The sequence below is a fragment of the Hippopotamus amphibius genome, chromosome 7, assembly GCF_030028045.1.
Source record: "Hippopotamus amphibius kiboko isolate mHipAmp2 chromosome 7, mHipAmp2.hap2, whole genome shotgun sequence".
Classification (NCBI taxonomy): Eukaryota; Metazoa; Chordata; class Mammalia; order Artiodactyla; family Hippopotamidae; genus Hippopotamus; species Hippopotamus amphibius.
The window spans coordinates 90,937,014-90,954,471 of record NC_080192.1 but is presented as its reverse complement, the minus strand read 5'-3'; the positions used below and the strand labels follow the sequence as shown (position 1 = coordinate 90,954,471).

The window sequence follows — 17,458 nt, the reverse complement described above, 5'->3', positions numbered from 1 at the left end:
GATTCCTGGGACATTTGCAGAGTAGGATTAGAGGATGTGGGGTGAGGGAGGGGCTTAATCAAACCGGAGACCCTGGACTTTAAGTCCACTGGGTGGCCTGCGATGCAGGGGATTTGGGACAAAGGAGATTTTAGGACTTAGAGAATGCCACTCCTGTAAAGTGTGAGCTCGTTGCTGTCCTGCCATTTTCTGGGAAACTTCTCCTGTATTTTGACGAGAGGGCTTTGCCAAGGTATTTTTAGGCAGTGACTCAGCAGAAAAGGCTTTTCCAGAATCCCTGCCATAAGTGAATGGTCCCCACCCCCGATTTCCTGAGGGCAGCAGTGGAGCAGAGGCAGGGCTCTGTGCCAGCTCAAGTTCTCTCTTGGAGGTAGAGTTCACAGGCTAGGAAGGCGGGAGCCTTTTCAGAAGACAGTTCCAACCACTGACTGTCAAAAACAAACAAAAAGGAAAACATTTACATGAAACATCAAGATAGGGAGCTCCACAGTCAAGCCTTGATGTTCTGATTTCTGAGGCCTCAAATCCCTGCCTTCCCCTCCTCCTACCAAAATCCACCCCTCCCTGCCCTCCTCCAGGAGGCAATCCCACCCAGAGCTTCTATATTCTCCATTGCTGTAGCCCAGGAGGCACTCAGGTCAGGTGAACCTCTTGCCGCATCACAGCTTTTCAAAATACTACTGGAACTGTCTCTTACAGATATGTTTTCCTTTTTCTTTCTTTCTTCCTTTTTTTTTCTTAATTTATTGAAGTATAGTTGATTTACAATGTTTCGGGTGTATAGCAAAGTGATTCATTTATACATGTGTGTGTGTATATATATATACAGTAAGACCTTGGTTTGCGAGCATAATTCTTTCCAGAAACATGCTTGTAATCCAAAGCACTTGTATATCAAAGTGAATTTCCCCATAAGAAATAATGGAAACTCAGATGATTCGTTCCACAACCCAAAAATATTCACATAAAAATGATTACAATACTGTAATATAATACAAAATAATAAAGAAAATACAAAATAGAAAGAAAAATAAACAAATTAACCTGCACTTACCTTTTAAAACCTTCATGGCTGATGTGAGGGAGACAAGAGAGAGGAGGGTTATTGTGTAGGACGACTTTCACTATCACTAACGGAATCACCGCTATCTGTTGGCTCAATGGAATCTTTTTCTTTTCGTGCAACTTTAACACGGAACCTATCCAGTGACACTTGCTTTACCACCTTTTGAATATTTCACGAAAATGTGACATTGCATTGTCGTTAGACAGATTCATTGCTCCACTGCTACAGCCTTATTTGGGTGGTGCTGTTTCCCACGTTTTACACATCTCCCTAATCTCATTTGAAGTGAGGGATTCCTCTGCGTTTTTCTCCTCCTCTGCAGACAAGATCTCCTCCATAACCTCTTGCTGTTGCTCACAACGCAGATCCATCAGTTCGTCAGTGGTCAGCTCCATTGGCTCAGCTGTGATCATGTGACGTTCGGCATCACGTACTACTCGCATTGCCAGACATGGCTTGTATATCAAGTTAAAATTTATTAGAAATGTTTGCTTGTCTTGCAGAACACTCGCAGAACAAGTTACTTGCAATCCAAGATTTTACTGTATATATATATATACACATATATATATATGTATTCCTTTTCAGATTCTTTTCTGTTGTAGGCTATTACAAAACATTGACTCTAGTTCCCTGTGCTGTACAGTGGGTCTTTGTTGTTTATCTCTTTTACATAGAGTAGTGTGTATCTGTTAATCCCAAACTCCCAATTTATCCTTCCTTCCCCCTTTCCCCTTTGGTAACCATAAGTCATTTTCTATGTCTGTGAGTCTATTTCAGTTTTGTAAATAAGTTCACTTGTATCATTTTTTAAAGATTCCACAATAAGTGATATCATGTGATATTTATCTTTCTCTATCTGACTTACTTCACTTAGTATAATAATCTCTAGGTCTATCCATGTTGCTGCAAATGGCATTATTTCACTCTTTTTTATGGATGAGTAATATTCCATTGTGTATATATACGCTACATCTTCTTTATCCATTTATCCACCGATGGACATTTAGGTCCCTTCCATGTCTTGGCTATTGTAAATAGTATTGCTGTGAACATTGGGGTGCATGACTAGTTTTTCTTGTTATGAAATAAACAAATTTTTTCACTAATGAACTTCAAGTATATGGTATATTCAGACTCATTTTCTCTTATAGAGCTGCAGAATAAATGCAATAGCTCCATAAACCAGGAGTCAGCAGATTTTTCTTAAAGGACCACATATGAAATATTTAGGCTTTTCAGGTCAGACGGTCTCTGCTGCAGCTACTCAATTCTGTTCTTATATTCCAAATCAGCCAAAGACAATATAAAAATGAACGAACATGTCTGTGTTCCTATAACACTTTATTTATGAATGCTGAAATTCAAATTTTATATGATTTTCACATGCCATGAAATATTCTTCTGTTGAGTTTTCCCCCAACCATTTAAAAATGTAAAATCCATTCTCAGCTCACAAACTGTACAAAGAAAGGCAATGAGCCAGATCTGGCTCTTGGGCCATGGTTTGCCCAGTCTTATCTCCATTCTCCAGGCTGATAGATATGCTGCCTGCCCCATGCTGTAATTCCTCATCAGTCTTCAGATCTTGTCTGACGAGTCCCCTAGGGCTCCTCAATTCTACATTGGATGTCCCTTTTCTACATTTCCATGTAGTCCCAAGTCTTGGAACTTCCTTGTCATTGCACTAACCACATGGTATTGTAATGACATGGTAACATTTGAGTCTGCACAGCTCTGTCAATCCATGAGGACAGGGATCCTGTGTATCCCACAGGTTCACTGCTGAAATCCCAGTGCCTGACATAGTATCTTTTCTCTTTTTTTAAGAGTGATTTTTTTTTTTTTAATTTTTGGCTGTGTTGGGTCTTCGTTGCTATGCATGGCTTTCTCTAGTTGTGGTGAGCAGGGGCTACTCTTCATTGCTGTGTGCAGGCTTCTCATTGCAGTGGCTTCTCTTGTTGCAGAGCACAGGCTCTAGGTGCTCGGGCTTCAGTAGTTGCAGCATGCAGGCTCAGTAGTTGTAGCATGTGAGCCCTAGAGCATGTGGGCTTCAGAAGTTATGGTGTGTGGGCTCAGTAGTTGTGGCACATGGGCTTAGTTGCTCCACAGCATATGGGATCTTCCTGGATCAGGGATCGAACCTGTGTCCCCAGCATTGGCAGGCAGATTCTTAACCACTGTGCCACCAGGGAAGTCCCTGACATAGTATCTTGCACCTGGTAGGTTCTCTCAACACATTGGTTGAATAAATGGTTGTGTGAATGTATGAATGAATCCCAGACCTATTTTAAGCTCTCCTATAGACTAAATAGATCAATGGGCCTTAGCTATAAAGAGTTATCACATGAAAAACTGTAGTCTAAGTAGAGAATCCTAAATTGTATTAAGCGACTTGGAGAATGAAGAAATAAATGAAGTCTAGAATAGTTTAACAGGTTTAATGGAAGAGAAGACTTTAAACTGGTATTTGAGGCAGTTAGGTAGAAGGAATAAAAAGTATTGAGGTTATTATTCCACAAGGGGGAGTCACAAAAATATTTTAGTCCAATACGTCTTTATTAGACTCCACTCCTCTGCAAAATTTCTTTTTTGGAAGCTGGGATCTTATTCAGTGGGTCACCAAGAGGGGGGTGAGGAGAGTTCTGGAGTTTTGTTTTCAAAGAGAATTGTCTATTTTCTTGCAGAGATACAGATGTGCACACGGTAGCTTCCCTGCTGAAGCTCTACCTACGAGACCTCCCAGAGCCAGTGGTTCCCTGGAGCCAGTATGAGGGGTTCCTGCTCTGTGGGCAGCTCACGAATGCAGATGAGGCAAAGGTTTGTATCCCAATAGAGTTAGTTGTCCTGTTTTGGAAGAAGGTGATAGTAACTGAACATTATTCTGGTAGGCAAGCAACAGAGAGTCAGGAGTGGACCCTGTAACTTTTGGTGAGATACTTTGTCAAGCTGAAACTCTCAGCAACAAAAGTCCAATGAAGCCAATCATGGTGACAGTCTTTATGGGATGCTGCCCTCCAACGAAGAATTAGACTATCTTTAAATAACACCAAGTCACTCTAAAATTAGTTAGAGGAAGAGGATGCTTCTGAGGAGGGTTTCAAGCAATGTAGCCTTGCTAAGACCAGCTGAGACAAAAAGACAGACTGACCAACCTGGAGGGCAAGTGAGAGGTCCGAATATTCTAGCTCTGTGATGACCATGTGTGTCAGGCATGGGTATACAAGGAACACATGTGCCAGGGAGAGGAAGGACAGGAGTCTTCCTTGGTTCCTTTCAGCTGCAACTGCCTGTAGGGTCTGCAATCCCTGTCTGCAATATCTTACAGCTCCTCACCAGCAGGAGTTTTGATCCTTATGTAAATTGTTTCCTTAAAGGCCTTCTAGTCAACAGTCACCACACTGGAGTCATGTAAATAAACTAACGAACCAGCAACAGAAAACAATAAAACCTGACTGACAACAATAAAACCATTACAGTTTTAAACCAAGGTTTGCAAAACCAAATGGCCCACGAATGCATTTGTGTTACACAGTTAATAGAGGGGTCTAATTGCCCACTTTGGGGAAGTTAGTGTTTAGCACTACTATGTTAAAAGCTCTCTTGGCAAGGTGGTGCACAGACGTCTAAGGGATGCAGTTATTTCTTTAGACCAAGAGAACCTTCTACAATGATGGAACTGTTAGGTAGCTGCATTGTTCAATGTAGTAACTGCTAGCTGTATGTGGCCACTAGCCACTTGAAATGTGGCTAGCACAACTGAGGAGCTAATTTTGTTTTGTTTTATTTTATTTATTTTATTTTATTTTAAATAGTCACATGTGGCAAGTTGCTGTTGTATTAGACAGCACAAACTTAGACAAATTTCATAATATTAGGGTGGTCTTGAGGACCATGGGATGTGTGTCATAAGTGAGTGACATTTTAAAATTATTGATTCAAGGGGAGATTTAGTCTCTGCTGTACTTCAGAATTTGTCACACACACATACATTTTTTTAAAATCATTGAAGAGATAGTGCCCTAGCCCTGGCAGAAAGTACAGCTGTGAGAAATTCCATCCTGACTGAGAGGGAGGAGCCTCACAATTTGAGGAGATTCTGGTACAAGAAATAAGGCAGTTTTATATGTTAGCATTAGGAAAGAAAGAGCACAGGGTTGCAACTAACACAATATAGCCTTTGTAGCTATTTTCCAACACAAAAATTAGGTTGCATGATCTGATATAGGATATTTTGTGTATGATTTATGAATTTGGGGGTGTTAGAAGAGGATATGGAAAGTCTTAATTTACACAGGCTTATCAGCTCACCTTTGTGAAAGTAATACAATTTTATGGGATAAGATTTAAAAGTTGGCTGAAAAGATGAATATTTCCGGTGACATCTTGCCTCACAGCTTCAGGGAAAGGAAAGGAGGTCCACGGATGCAGTTCTGACCATCAGACTACCACCCCTGAACTTCCTCAATTTAGATCTGCTTCTCCCAACTTTTCTCCATCTCAACATATTTGAGAGTTTCAGTCCATGGTAACACAGGTCTGGACAGGGCAAGGGGTCACAGCCTCTCTCATAGGTGGAAATGTGGCAGGGGCAGTCGCTGGGAAGGGTGTGTCTATGGCAACCTTTGCAAAGAATTCACTTGACTAAACTGAAGAGGAGGGAATCGGTAGGAAGTGGGCATTCTAGATCCAGAGAGCCTGCACCAAGTCCCTGCATGCAGGCCAAAAGGCCATAGGTGCATTTTCTCCTCGAGGAGTTAGCTGCCCAGGTTGGAGAAGGGTCTGCGTGTCACACGTGCACTGGTGCCCTTTCACAATCATGATGTTGCAGACGGTGACCGCAGCCTCTCCAGGTGCTGCAGGCGAAAAGAACAAAGAAAGTTCTCAGTCCTTCCTCTTCCTGGCACATGCATTCCTTGTGTGACTGTCTCTGACATTCAGTGTCATCATGAAGCTATAATCTTCGGACCTCTCACCTGCCCTCCAGGTTGGTCAGCCTGACCCTGCATCCTAGCAGGTCCCAGCAAAACCACATTGCTTGAAATCTGAGTTCTCAAAAACATCCCCCTTCTCACAATACTTTTAAAGTGACTTGGGGGCATTTGGTTCTTTATTGGAGTGTTAACATCTCAAGCATTTATTAAGCAAACAATTATTGTGAGTATGGTTATCAAATAGTTCTTGCCTTAGCATAGCTCTGAGTCAGGGAGGAGGGCATAATTGCAGATGAATAAAAAAATATACTGTACAAAAAACAACGAACCGCTCCAGGCTATTTTTGCAACTTCCTGTGGATTTATAGCTATTTCAAAATGAAATGTTTTAAAAAACACACACAACTATGGGAACAGGAGTGACTGCCAAAGTGTTGCTTCTGCAGAGATACACCGATTATGTTCCAGGTTCCCACTGCTGGCAAGTGAGCAACCTCATTTACTGATGTTAAAAATCTCTTCCCAGGCTCAGCAGGAGTTGATGAAGCAGCTCTCCATCCTTCCTCGAGACAACTATAGCCTCCTGAGCTACATCTGCAGGTGAGAGGCACCTGGTATCAGCTCCATAATTTTCAGCCACATCAGAAAGAAGCCCCCAGTTGGAGGAGGAAAGAGTATCTCTGTGAACTCAAGAGATTCTGGTCCAGACCTCTGGCAGGTCAACTCTATTCACATAGCACTGAGGTAGTTTCCTGTGTCCCCAAGATAATTTAAAGAGTCCCCTGAAAATCTAATCAGCACAAAAAGGAAACATGCTTCCTCCTTCAAGCCTGCCCCAGTGCTGCCTGGAGTCCTGGGATAAGCATTAGAACCCAGAATCCTTATAATGTTTCTAGAATTATCTCTCAGCTTCCTGACTCTGGACCATAACTAAGCACCCCAGAGACATTCATTCCAGGCCACCTTTCTTAGTTCCCTTCCTGAGGACCTCCTATGTGCTATCTCTATGCATTGACCCAGATTTGGCTGCATTGGGAACCTGGATCTCTATGCCAGATGTACCCGAAATTTATCTTTATTTTTTAAAAAATAAGCTTTTGTAATTTCCAGATGATAAAAGAGATACTTGCTTGATTTGGAAACCAGGAAAATATAAAATGAATAAAAATTACCCCAAATCCCCTCACCCAGCAAAAGTCACTATTAATATTTGAGTGTGTTTCTTTCTGAATGTTTTTGTCTTTTTGACAGATCATCACATGCATCAATATAAATACAGGGAAAATTTTTATGCCAAATTAGAAACATATTTTCAATAAAAAATATATTCGTACAGGCTTCTTTGGCTAAATGTCATATCGTGAGCATTTTCCTATGTCACAAAATAGAATTATATGTGACTCCATAATATTCCATAATGTTTCCTCATTTGGACACCCCACCACTCATTTGATAATTGCTCTGAATTGGGAATTTTATATTGCTTCAGCCTATTCATTTAAAAATGGGTTTTAGGGAGAGTATTTAGAAAATTCTTCTGATCTTCTCAGGTTTTTAAAATAGTGAATTTGAGAGCTTCAGTCCTCAGATAGGTGGGATTACAGCAAAAATTCAGTGTTAGTTTTTGAGCACCTGCTGAGACTTTGAGATGCTTGGTGGTGTAACCTGAGGATAAGAGCAAGGAGGCACCCTGAATTCCCGTTTCTGAGATCTTGTGACAATGAAGTTTTCTTCTCTGGAGACTCAGCTGCAACGGGTGCTGAGAGCCTGGGAGAGAAGCCAGTAAAGTCAGGACCAGGGATAGTCAAACACCCATTTTAGTCCTTCTTGTCTCCTCGTAGCTCCCTAAACTGGACCGTGCTTCCTGCCGATGTGACTCCTCACCCATCCTTGGCTCCAACGCCACCATCAGCAGCTGGGCTGCTTGTTTCTCCTCCTCCTTGATCTTGAATCTTTCAGGGCAAAGCTAAATTCTTGTAGTCAGAGCAGACTGGTCCCATTCCTGCGACCAGAAGGAGAGCGTTGAAACCCACCTCTGAAACCCACCTGGAAATGCTTCATTGTGGCAACTTCCTATTTCCTACTCTGGGATTTCCTGTCTGCCCACAGGTTCCTCCACGAGATCCAACTGAACTGTGCAGTTAACAAGATGAGCGTGGACAATCTGGCTACTGTGATTGGTGTGAATCTCATCAGGTCGAAGGTCGAAGACCCTGCTGTGATCATGAGAGGTATGCTGGCCCCGTGGTGAAGACGGGTAGAGGAAGTAATGAGTGATGTCACTACCAAATTGCTCTGCAATTTCCCAAGCATTTTCCGTTCTTTATCTTGTCTGAGTTGTAAAATAGGCCTGTGAAATAAGCAGGCAGGAATTCATCTTCCAGGTCACAGCAGAGCAGAGAGGTTAAAGATTTACCAATCATCACACAGTACAATAGGCTAGCACAAAAACAGTTAGCTAGTGTTTCTTAGTCTTTCAGTACTTTTAAACATCCTTAGCCAGAGAGAGAAAACAAGTGTGATTTTATAAGACAAGTCCCAAAGAGGCTACTTGTAAAGCTGTGCTGAAAAGACTTCTGAGGTAGTGTCTTGGCTCGGTGAGCAAGAGTCCTGACACAGAGTATGGGTGTCTGCCATGGTTTTGGGGGGGGCAATATGCCTGTGTGTGCAACAAGAAATCAGATGTCATATTGAGGACCACATCAAGAGAGAAAGATGCCTTGATTTTCTTTCCTGTCACGTTGCCTATTTCCAAATCAAAGACTGATCCAGAGAACTGTCGGCTGAAAATAACCCTCTTTCACCCCACTGCCGTATCCTTCTTCTGTCCCGTCCCTTTCACCACAATCTCCTACCCAAGCAATTAAGAAGGGTCCTGTGAGGAGCAAATGAGGTCCTTTGGGGCCATATGGTTTTAGAGTTAAACGTAGAGATATCTCATAAGTGGAGACCCTTGAGGACCGCCTGCCCTCTGGCCCATGGTCCAGCACTACAAATCTCTTTCTTCTTTCTTTCAGGGACTCCTCAGATCCAAAGAGTGATGACCATGATGATCAGGGACCATGAAGTCCTCTTTCCCAAGTCCAAGGATGCACCTTTGTCACCCCCTGCCCCAAAAAATGATCCCAAGAAGCCTCCAGTGGCGCGAAGCTCTGTGGGCTGGGATGCCACGGAGGACCCTCCAATTTCTAGGACAGACAGTGTCAGTAACACGGTAAGGTGCAGAGACCGTTTCTCCTTTCATCCAACTCTTCCTTCAGTCCAGGTCGTTCCATGTAAGAGCTGTTCTGGGGTGGCGATTTGGGGAGTTCTGGGTGGTGCTATGGCAGTGAGCACAGTTAGTATAGACACATTTTCATGCATCATGAAAGCCTGGCCTCTTTCAGAATCTAGTTTTTGGTGGTATCCTGGAAGTGGGATTAGTAACATGTGTGCCTATCCCCCAGGGATTAACCAATGGAAGTCCTCCCTGAAACCCACTCTAAAAGGGAACCCTTTCAAAACTCAGTCCAGGGAAGTGTGATGGGGAAGTTATACACCACAGTGTTAATGTTTTAGTGAGAGTTGTTGAAAATTCCGGGTGAAAGTCCAGAGAGAACTGGTTTCCTGCTAAGCCATGAAACGTGATTTCTTTCTCAGACTATGTGATGTGTTTGTGTAATATTTCTCATTCCCTGATAAGCTGTCTCAGCAATGTCAACCCCCTCATTTGTACTGAAGGGTTGGGGCTCACGTTCACAATGTCAAAAAACTCTGCAGGCTCTGAAATTTAGACTATTTAGGCCAATACCTTACAAAGCTCAAATATTTTTACGTACTTATAGAGGCAAATATTTTTTAAAACAACATGTGAACTTTATATAGTAGCTTGATTCTTTATGTGTGGCCAAGGAATGAATTTAAAATTTCCAGTTGGCCAGGTAATGTCAGTTGTCTACTGTTAATCCTGAGGATGATTAAGAAAGTATTGAAAAAAAAAAGGTGATGGTGGTTGTGATTTTTCTTGGGTGATGCTTATCTGGACACAGTGCATCTTACTAATACTCTAAAATCAAATTACTATTTAGAAATGTTTATACTTCATATAATGAAATCAACCTAGAAGTCCTTGAGAGCAGCCATTGTTGTGCTCATCTGACAGGTTTCTGCATTTATTGTAACAGTATGGGCAGCAATGGACAGAAACTGTGCTGGGGACCTTAAAGAGATCACATCTGGAGTCCTCACCATTACTTTGTAGTACAGAATTCATCATCCACTTTTTATAGCTGAGGTGCTGAGTCTCAGGGAGGTTGACCAGCTGTCCCAAGGTGACAGCAGTAGAATGGTAGGGAGTGGGACTTAGATCTAGTTTGCACCTCAGGGCCCAGGTCCTTCTAACTCCAGGTGGGGTTGCTGGAACAGGTGATGAGCTGGAAGCAACAGAAGACAGCTTGAGTCCTGATTTTCTGATTTTACATTTAGGGCTCAATCTTTTTCTTGCTTTCTCTTTCTTTTTTCTTTTTAACTTAATCTAAAAATATATACGCATGATTCAAAAAAGTCAAAACACAAGAAAAAGAAATATGTTTAGAAATCCTGCTCCCTCTGCTGCCTTCACCCACCTTATTCTTCCTTGCCTTTATCGGTTTCTTTTCTATCCTTCCAGTGTTCCTTTTGCAAATATAAGCAGATATGAGTGTAAATTGTTACCTGCCTCCCTTTTTACACAAACTGTAACATGCGCACTCTTTCCCTGTACACACAGACACACACGCACACACACACATATGCATACACACACATACACACAAACACGTTACTCTGTATCTTGAATTTTTCTGTTTAACATTATACCCTGGAGGCCTTTTTATGTCAACACATAAACAGCTACCTCATGCAACCTCATGTTTTTGGCAGATGTATGGCATTCTACTCCGTGCATGTACCATGATCTACTCAGCCAACTCCTATAGATGAACAGGTTTCTTTTACTCCTTTGTACTACAAACCAGGATGCAGTGAATAAACTTGATCATGCTTCATTTTGTGCTCAGGCAAATATATTTCTGGGATAAATCCCCAGAAGTAGGATTGCTGAGTCAGAGGGTAAATAGATTTGTAATATGTAATTTTTATTAAAATTGTTAAAAGTGGTTGTGCCATTTTGTACTTCCACCAGCAATGCAGGAAATAACCTATTTCCCTATAGTTTCACCAGCAGAGTGCGTTGTCAGATCTGTGGGGATTGCCCATCTGATAGATGAGATACTAACTATTTCAGTAATTTTCATTTCGAGTTTTTCCTGTTATAAGAGTGTTCAAACATTTTTCTTAAGTGTAAGGGCCAGTTGCATTTTTCCTCCATGAACTCTCTGATCTTGTTCTTTGCCCATGTTTATAATAGCCTTTTTTGTCTCAGTTTTTATGAACTTTATGCATTACGGAGAGTAGCTTGTTGTCTGTGATGTGCATTGCAAATACTTTTGCCATTTCTTTTTTGATTTAGCATGTGGTAGTTTGTTTTATTTTTAATTTTGGGGGTCATGGAAACACATGTAGATTGAATTTATCAAATTATTTTTATATAGCTTCTGGATTTTGGTCATAGTTAGAAAAGCCCCACCACCGCCTCACTCCCATTCTAAGATTATAAGAGAATCCTAGTTTAGAGCCCCTTACCACAAACAATTGACTTTAGTCAGCGCTTTACGTCTAGAGCATGAGTTCCTTCAAGTACAATAATACCCTTTTGAAAAAATGCCATGGAGATAATCAACTATGTGACAAATTAAGAGCTGGTCTTTTAATTAAGAGTTTCATAGGTGTGTGGCCAGGAGATATCTTCTTTCAAGTCTCTCGTCTTTGTCTTGGGAACATGACACACGTGGGAAAAACCCATATAACATCCACGGCCACTTTTCTCTAGGGCAGCGACTCAGACGCAACCAGCCCCACCGGACAACAGCCAAGTGATGGGTGCCTAGAAGACAAAGCGACCAGGGAGAAGCCCGGAGACTGGAAGCTGCAATCACGAAAAAGGACTCAGACGCTCCCTAACCGGAAATGCTTCTTGACGTCAGCTTTGCAAGGGGCCAACAGCTGCAAAGCAGAGATCTTTCAAAATGAGTTCTGGTCATCTTCGGAGGGGAAGGCAGGGGAAGGGCACAGGAGAACCATGTCTCAAGGTGTGTCGCAGCCTTTTGACTCCCAGCGGACTTCCACCTATGATAATGTCCCCACGCAGCCGGGGTCCCCTGGGAATGAAGCTGGTACAGTATCATCCCAGGCCTGTGACTCCAAGAGAGATGCTCTTGCCAGCCCAAACGTTGAATCCGGGCCCGGGAAAAGGAACTCTGGAGAAGAGGAGCTTGAATCTTTGCAGAGAATGGTCCAGAAGCTGCGAAAGGAAATAGAAACACAGAAGCAAATGTATGAGGAACAGATTGAAAAGTAAGTCACATCCAGAGGGGCCTGGGCAGCCACTCGATTTCCATCTTAAAAGCAATAGGGATTGTTCTCCTCTGCCGAAGAAGTGATGTTGTAAAACTTCAGTTTTAGAAGACAGTATCTCTAGCAGTTGGGCCTAATGAAGAACAGGGCAAAGGCATTGAGGAGATGACTAAATTAGTGAAAACTCTAAGCTTTACATTAAATTCGTGAAAAGTTAAGTGTGTAGCTTAAGTAGCTTAATCCACTGTTTCCAAACAGTGGCTGTGTAAGCATCAACATGTCTTAATGAATTCAGAGAAATTTTTAAACTTTTTGAAACGAATGTCATCCATCAACTCTGCAGAGATTTACTGAACACCTAATATATGTCAGGCACCATCCCAGCTGTTGGAGAATAGCACTGAAAGAAACACACAAAAGCCTCTTTGCTCATAGAGCTTTCCTTCTAGCGGAGACAGGCAGACCATACAAATAGGTAATTAAAACGTATGCTCTGTCAGATGGTGGAACGTGCTCGGGAGATAAATCAAGCAGGGCAGGAGGTTGGGGGGCTCACGAGGAGGGTTCCAGGGTTACATAAGGTGGTTGGGGAAGGCCTCCGTGAGAAGGTGACATTCCACTGAAGGCTTGAAGAAGAGGAGGGAACGAGCAAGGTCCACTTGGGAGGGGGTGGGGGTGACGATTGCGGAGAGCCAGCCAGGCAGAGAGAACCAAAGCACAGAGGCCAGAGGAAGGGAGGGGTCTAGCGTGTCCATGCACAGGAAGAGCGGTGGTTGGTGGGAGCAGGGGAGTGACTGGTGGGCAAGGGCGGAGAGTGCAGGGGCCTGGCCAGCCACCTGAAAGCCTAAGTGAGGCAGAGCTTCTGGGCACCCCTGACCCGATGGAGGCTTCGCTGTATCAAGATCACTGACTCCCCACGAGCTCAGACTGCAGGGGGCAAACAGAAGCAAGGCCGATGACAAGGCCGTTGCCACCATTTCACACATATCCCTAAAATGCTCGGATATGATTTGCTCGCTTGAGGAGATAAACTGTTTTCTTAAAACTTTTTTCACACCACTAATTTTCCCTGAGAGGAAACCTCAATCCAGATTTGTCCAGATAGTCACACTAATCAAAAGGTAGTGAAATGTGAACCTAGTGGAGTTTTCAAATGATGGGTACTCTTCAGTCCATGGAGACTCAGGTACATGAAAGCAAGACTTTGGTGAGCCTGATCCTTTGTTCCCTACAGAAGGCTGCCCATCCAGAACAACCCATAGGTCCTTTGTCTAAGAACCTGAAATCAATCATTTGTGGACTCCAAGTCCTGGACGACACCTTGGCAATGACCAAGGCAGCCCCAGAGAAGACGCCCAGTATCTAGCACGGGTGTCATTGACAGAGTGGGGAAGAACTGGCTGCCAGTGAGGTGACCCCTCCTCTTGAAGGCAACACAGATTCTTCTGAATCCATTGTCAGGTGGACCTCTCATTCCATCCTTGGGAGAGGAAGGAGAATTAACCATTTGCAGTGCCTGCTCTAAGCTTCATGCTTCAGACACACCTCATATAATCCCCTGAGTCATTCTGTGTGATAGAGAGTATCCCCATTTTACAGAAGAAATGGGAATTTCGGAAGTATAAAAAGGTTGCACAACTAATCATTGGTGGGGCTGGGATTTGAACCCGGGTCAGCCAGCCTCCCAAGCCCACTCAGATTCTAGCTCTCCACTGGAGTCTGTGATCAAGATCTAGCTTGCTGTCTCTTGTGAGGTTCCCCCCCAAAGCAAGAGGGATGTGGAGAACTCAGAGAAGAAAACTAAATTTGTCATGGGTGGAATTGTGGAGGAAGGAGACTAACTTGGCTTTAAGAGGAAATAGACAGGGGTAAGCAAGGCTCTGAAGAGGGGCCATTATGTGCAGAATGGACCAAGGCCCTTGAAGATAGAAGCCGGGGGTGGGCTCAAACAGGAGCTCAAGTCTCCGTGTAAAAATGAGCAGGCCATTGGGTAGCAGGGAGGCAGCATCCTACAGAATGAAATTCTGAAGCCACTTTCCAATCACAGTCTCCTCACAGGCCTGAAATTCCCTCCTTTGGCTTAAAAATGTCATATATACTCTCATTCCCAAGGGTTAATTCAGTACAGCCTGGAGAGGGACAGACGGCGACCTGGAACCAGACTAGGATTTTAGCCAGTAACAGTAAAAATCCTGGGAATTCAGGAAGCCAACAGATCCTTCACTTGGACTGGGATTCAGAAGTGAGGGTAGGGCTGGTAAGACCATTGCTCCCAAGAGGCATCTCCTCCAACTTCTCCAAATCTTGGTCCCCAAAAGCCTTTATAAGAGAAGGCTCTGACCTGTGCTCTGCACTGAAGCAAGATGAGAAGGCACGGACATGTCCACAGGTGCTGGGAATCTGGAATCCGAATGGGGTTTAACAGTCAATCAGCATTACCACTGAGCAGGACAGATGCAAGGCAGGGCTGTAAATATTAGAGGCAGTCTCTTCATTCAAAGACTTTATTGCGTAGTGGGAGATACAAAACACAAAAAGACATGAAAGACAAAACAAGAGATGTCACGAGATGGACGACAAATGACGAAAGAGGGGATCAGACAGGCTCTGGGAATTCAGTTTTACTGGGAAGTCGTCCTGTCAGTGATGGGACATAACTAGGGGGTACAGGTTGGAGATGGGTCTTGTGCTGTGGAAGGTAAAATGGACAGAGGGGGTTGTGGGCAAGGCTGGAGGGAAAGTCTAGAGGTCACGCCCTGTCCTTTCATTCTTTTCTTTCCTTCCTCATAGCCTTGAGAAGGAAAATTATGACGTATGGGCTAAGGTGGTAAGGCTCAGTGAAGAACTGGAGAAGGAGAAGAAGAAGTCTTCAGCCTTGGAAATCAGCCTTCGCAACGTGGAGCGCTCCTGGGAGGACGTGGAGAAGAGGAACAAGGCCCTGGAAGAGGATGTCAAGGAATTTGTCAAATCGATGAAGGAACCCAAGACCGATGCTTGAGGGTCCCAGGAGCACCACAGAGACAGCCTGCAGAGACCCAGCACTGCTCCCCTTCCCGCTGACGGCTGGTGACTGGGAAGCAACATTACTCCCTAAGACGGAGACAACATTTAGTGGGGAAACATCACATTTCCCAGTAAATAAATCAGTGGAGTTTGCAGGAGGATAAGGGTGAGTGGGGACTTGTGTGGACATCTCTGAGCCCCAGGGCTATATTTGAAAGGACTGCATTATTCCACCGTAGTCTCAGGCTGAGTGAAACGGCACCTTTCATGGCTGGATGGCTGCGTCCGATGAAGACTTTGATGCAGACCACGTCCCAGGACCCAGGCAACAGGCTTCCCCGAATGAAGGCTAGACTGAGGTCTTAGTTCTTTGTTTCCTGTGTGGAACAACTCACCAGGTCAGACGCCCTCTGGTGTCTCTGAGACACAGGGGTCAAAAATGATATTTAGCTTTTGAGTTCTCCGCCATGGTGTGCTGTGTTTGAGGGGCTGCACCTGCTAAAGCCAGGACCCCATTCTGCCACCCCCACCATGATGCACCCTCTCCAGGGCTGGAAACTCAAAATTAGTATTAGGCGAAGACAAAACAAGCAATAAACTGTATTTATGAAAGCAAAAGCAATTAGAAAACTATATTCAAATAAAGGAAAAAAAAAAAAAAAAGAAGCAGGGCTATTGGCAATACACACAACACCTTTGTGAGAGTAAAAGTCTCCCCTGCCTGGGGACAGGCGCACCCCTCTCTGGGCACATGGCTTGATGAATAGGTCATGGGCTGGATTCCAATCCCACTTGCCTTTCAGGGGCCACGATTGCATACGGCGGGCCCAGCTTCCTTCAATGCTGCTTGGGGGTTTAGATAGTAACAGTCATGATAATAATATTTTTCCTGTTTCACCAAAATACAAGTGATTTTACTCTTTAAAGGGACCTGAGGCACTAGAAAAAAGCTGGGAGAGGGGTCTTCCCATCCAACAGCTGACTTTTCCTTCTACGTGAAGCCAGCCTGGCAGAGGCCCCTGCTGAGGCCCTGGGCCTTCCTCGGTAGGATGGTGGCGTCTTTAATGATTTTTGTTTTTGTAGTTGGGTGGTCTCTAAGCTCTTTTGACCGTGTACCCCATCGATAGAAAATATTTGAGCATACACCCCCCCAATACAGGTATATTTATTTATTTATAAATTATATACACATACTACTATATTGCTGTAGCATGTATATCACAAAACATTCACAGGTCAGAAACTGAATAATGATGAGATAGAAACAAATATAAGTAGATATCTCAAATGTGCTTTCTGCTCTGGAGACCACTGGCCCAATTTCCCATCCGGTATTGCCTGTGCTAATGTCACATATTTCATTCCATTGCTCCCATAAATTTACTTGAACTCTTGAAGCCACATGGCTGAATTAGTGGTTTGGAATCTCCGGTTACCCCAGTAGCCTTCCCCAGCATCTGTGTCTCTTCCATTACTCCTCTTTCTGCCTTCATTTTCTGCCTCCATTTTCTCCCCTCTTCTCCTCCTCTCTGTGTTTTCTTCACTCTGGTTATTGCCCACTGCCGGGGCCATGACATGTTACCCACAGAGTGAAAGCGATGGACTGCGGGTCAGTGCTTCTCAGTCCTGCTCCCCAGGCCCTGCTCCACCCGCCTCCATCCCCCTGAGGGCCAGACTGACGGGGGACCAGGATGACACCTAGAGCTCCTCGTGGAGGCCTGCTGACAGCAGAGTGGGGGCAGGGAGGCTGATTTGGAACGTTATTAAGTAAAGCAATAAAATATTTGATTTCCTGGGGTTGATTTGTTTTTCAATGACAGAGCAGCAGACATAGAAACACTTCCTGAACATCCGATGTCCACTGATGGGTGTCTAGTTCTGCCAGGCATGTGTGTTCTGTTCCCCCCTGGGTTCCTGGCACAGACACTTTGGATGCTGACACAGACTGGAGTGTGGAAGCAGCCAGCTTCACAGTTCCAAATTTTGTTGCAGGTGCAAAGAGGAAGCCCTGAAGCCTATTGTT

General features: G+C 43.9%; 1 protein-coding gene across 3 annotated transcripts in view; it reads left to right on the top strand.

Moving 5' to 3' along the window:
- The window catches only part of ARHGAP25 (Rho GTPase activating protein 25), an 83,965-nt gene extending 68,377 nt beyond the window's left edge, over positions 1-15,588 (top strand). For all 3 annotated transcript variants that reach the window (XM_057742803.1, XM_057742804.1, XM_057742805.1), the window contains 6 exons: positions 3,754-3,886; positions 6,527-6,600; positions 8,110-8,231; positions 9,018-9,214; positions 11,909-12,432; positions 15,223-15,588. In XM_057742803.1, the coding sequence (XP_057598786.1) occupies positions 3,754-3,886; positions 6,527-6,600; positions 8,110-8,231; positions 9,018-9,214; positions 11,909-12,432; positions 15,223-15,430 (1,258 nt within the window). In that variant the 3' untranslated portion in view covers positions 15,431-15,588. The remainder of the gene's footprint in view (positions 1-3,753; positions 3,887-6,526; positions 6,601-8,109; positions 8,232-9,017; positions 9,215-11,908; positions 12,433-15,222) is intronic.
- The last annotated feature ends 1,870 nt before the right edge of the window (positions 15,589-17,458 follow it).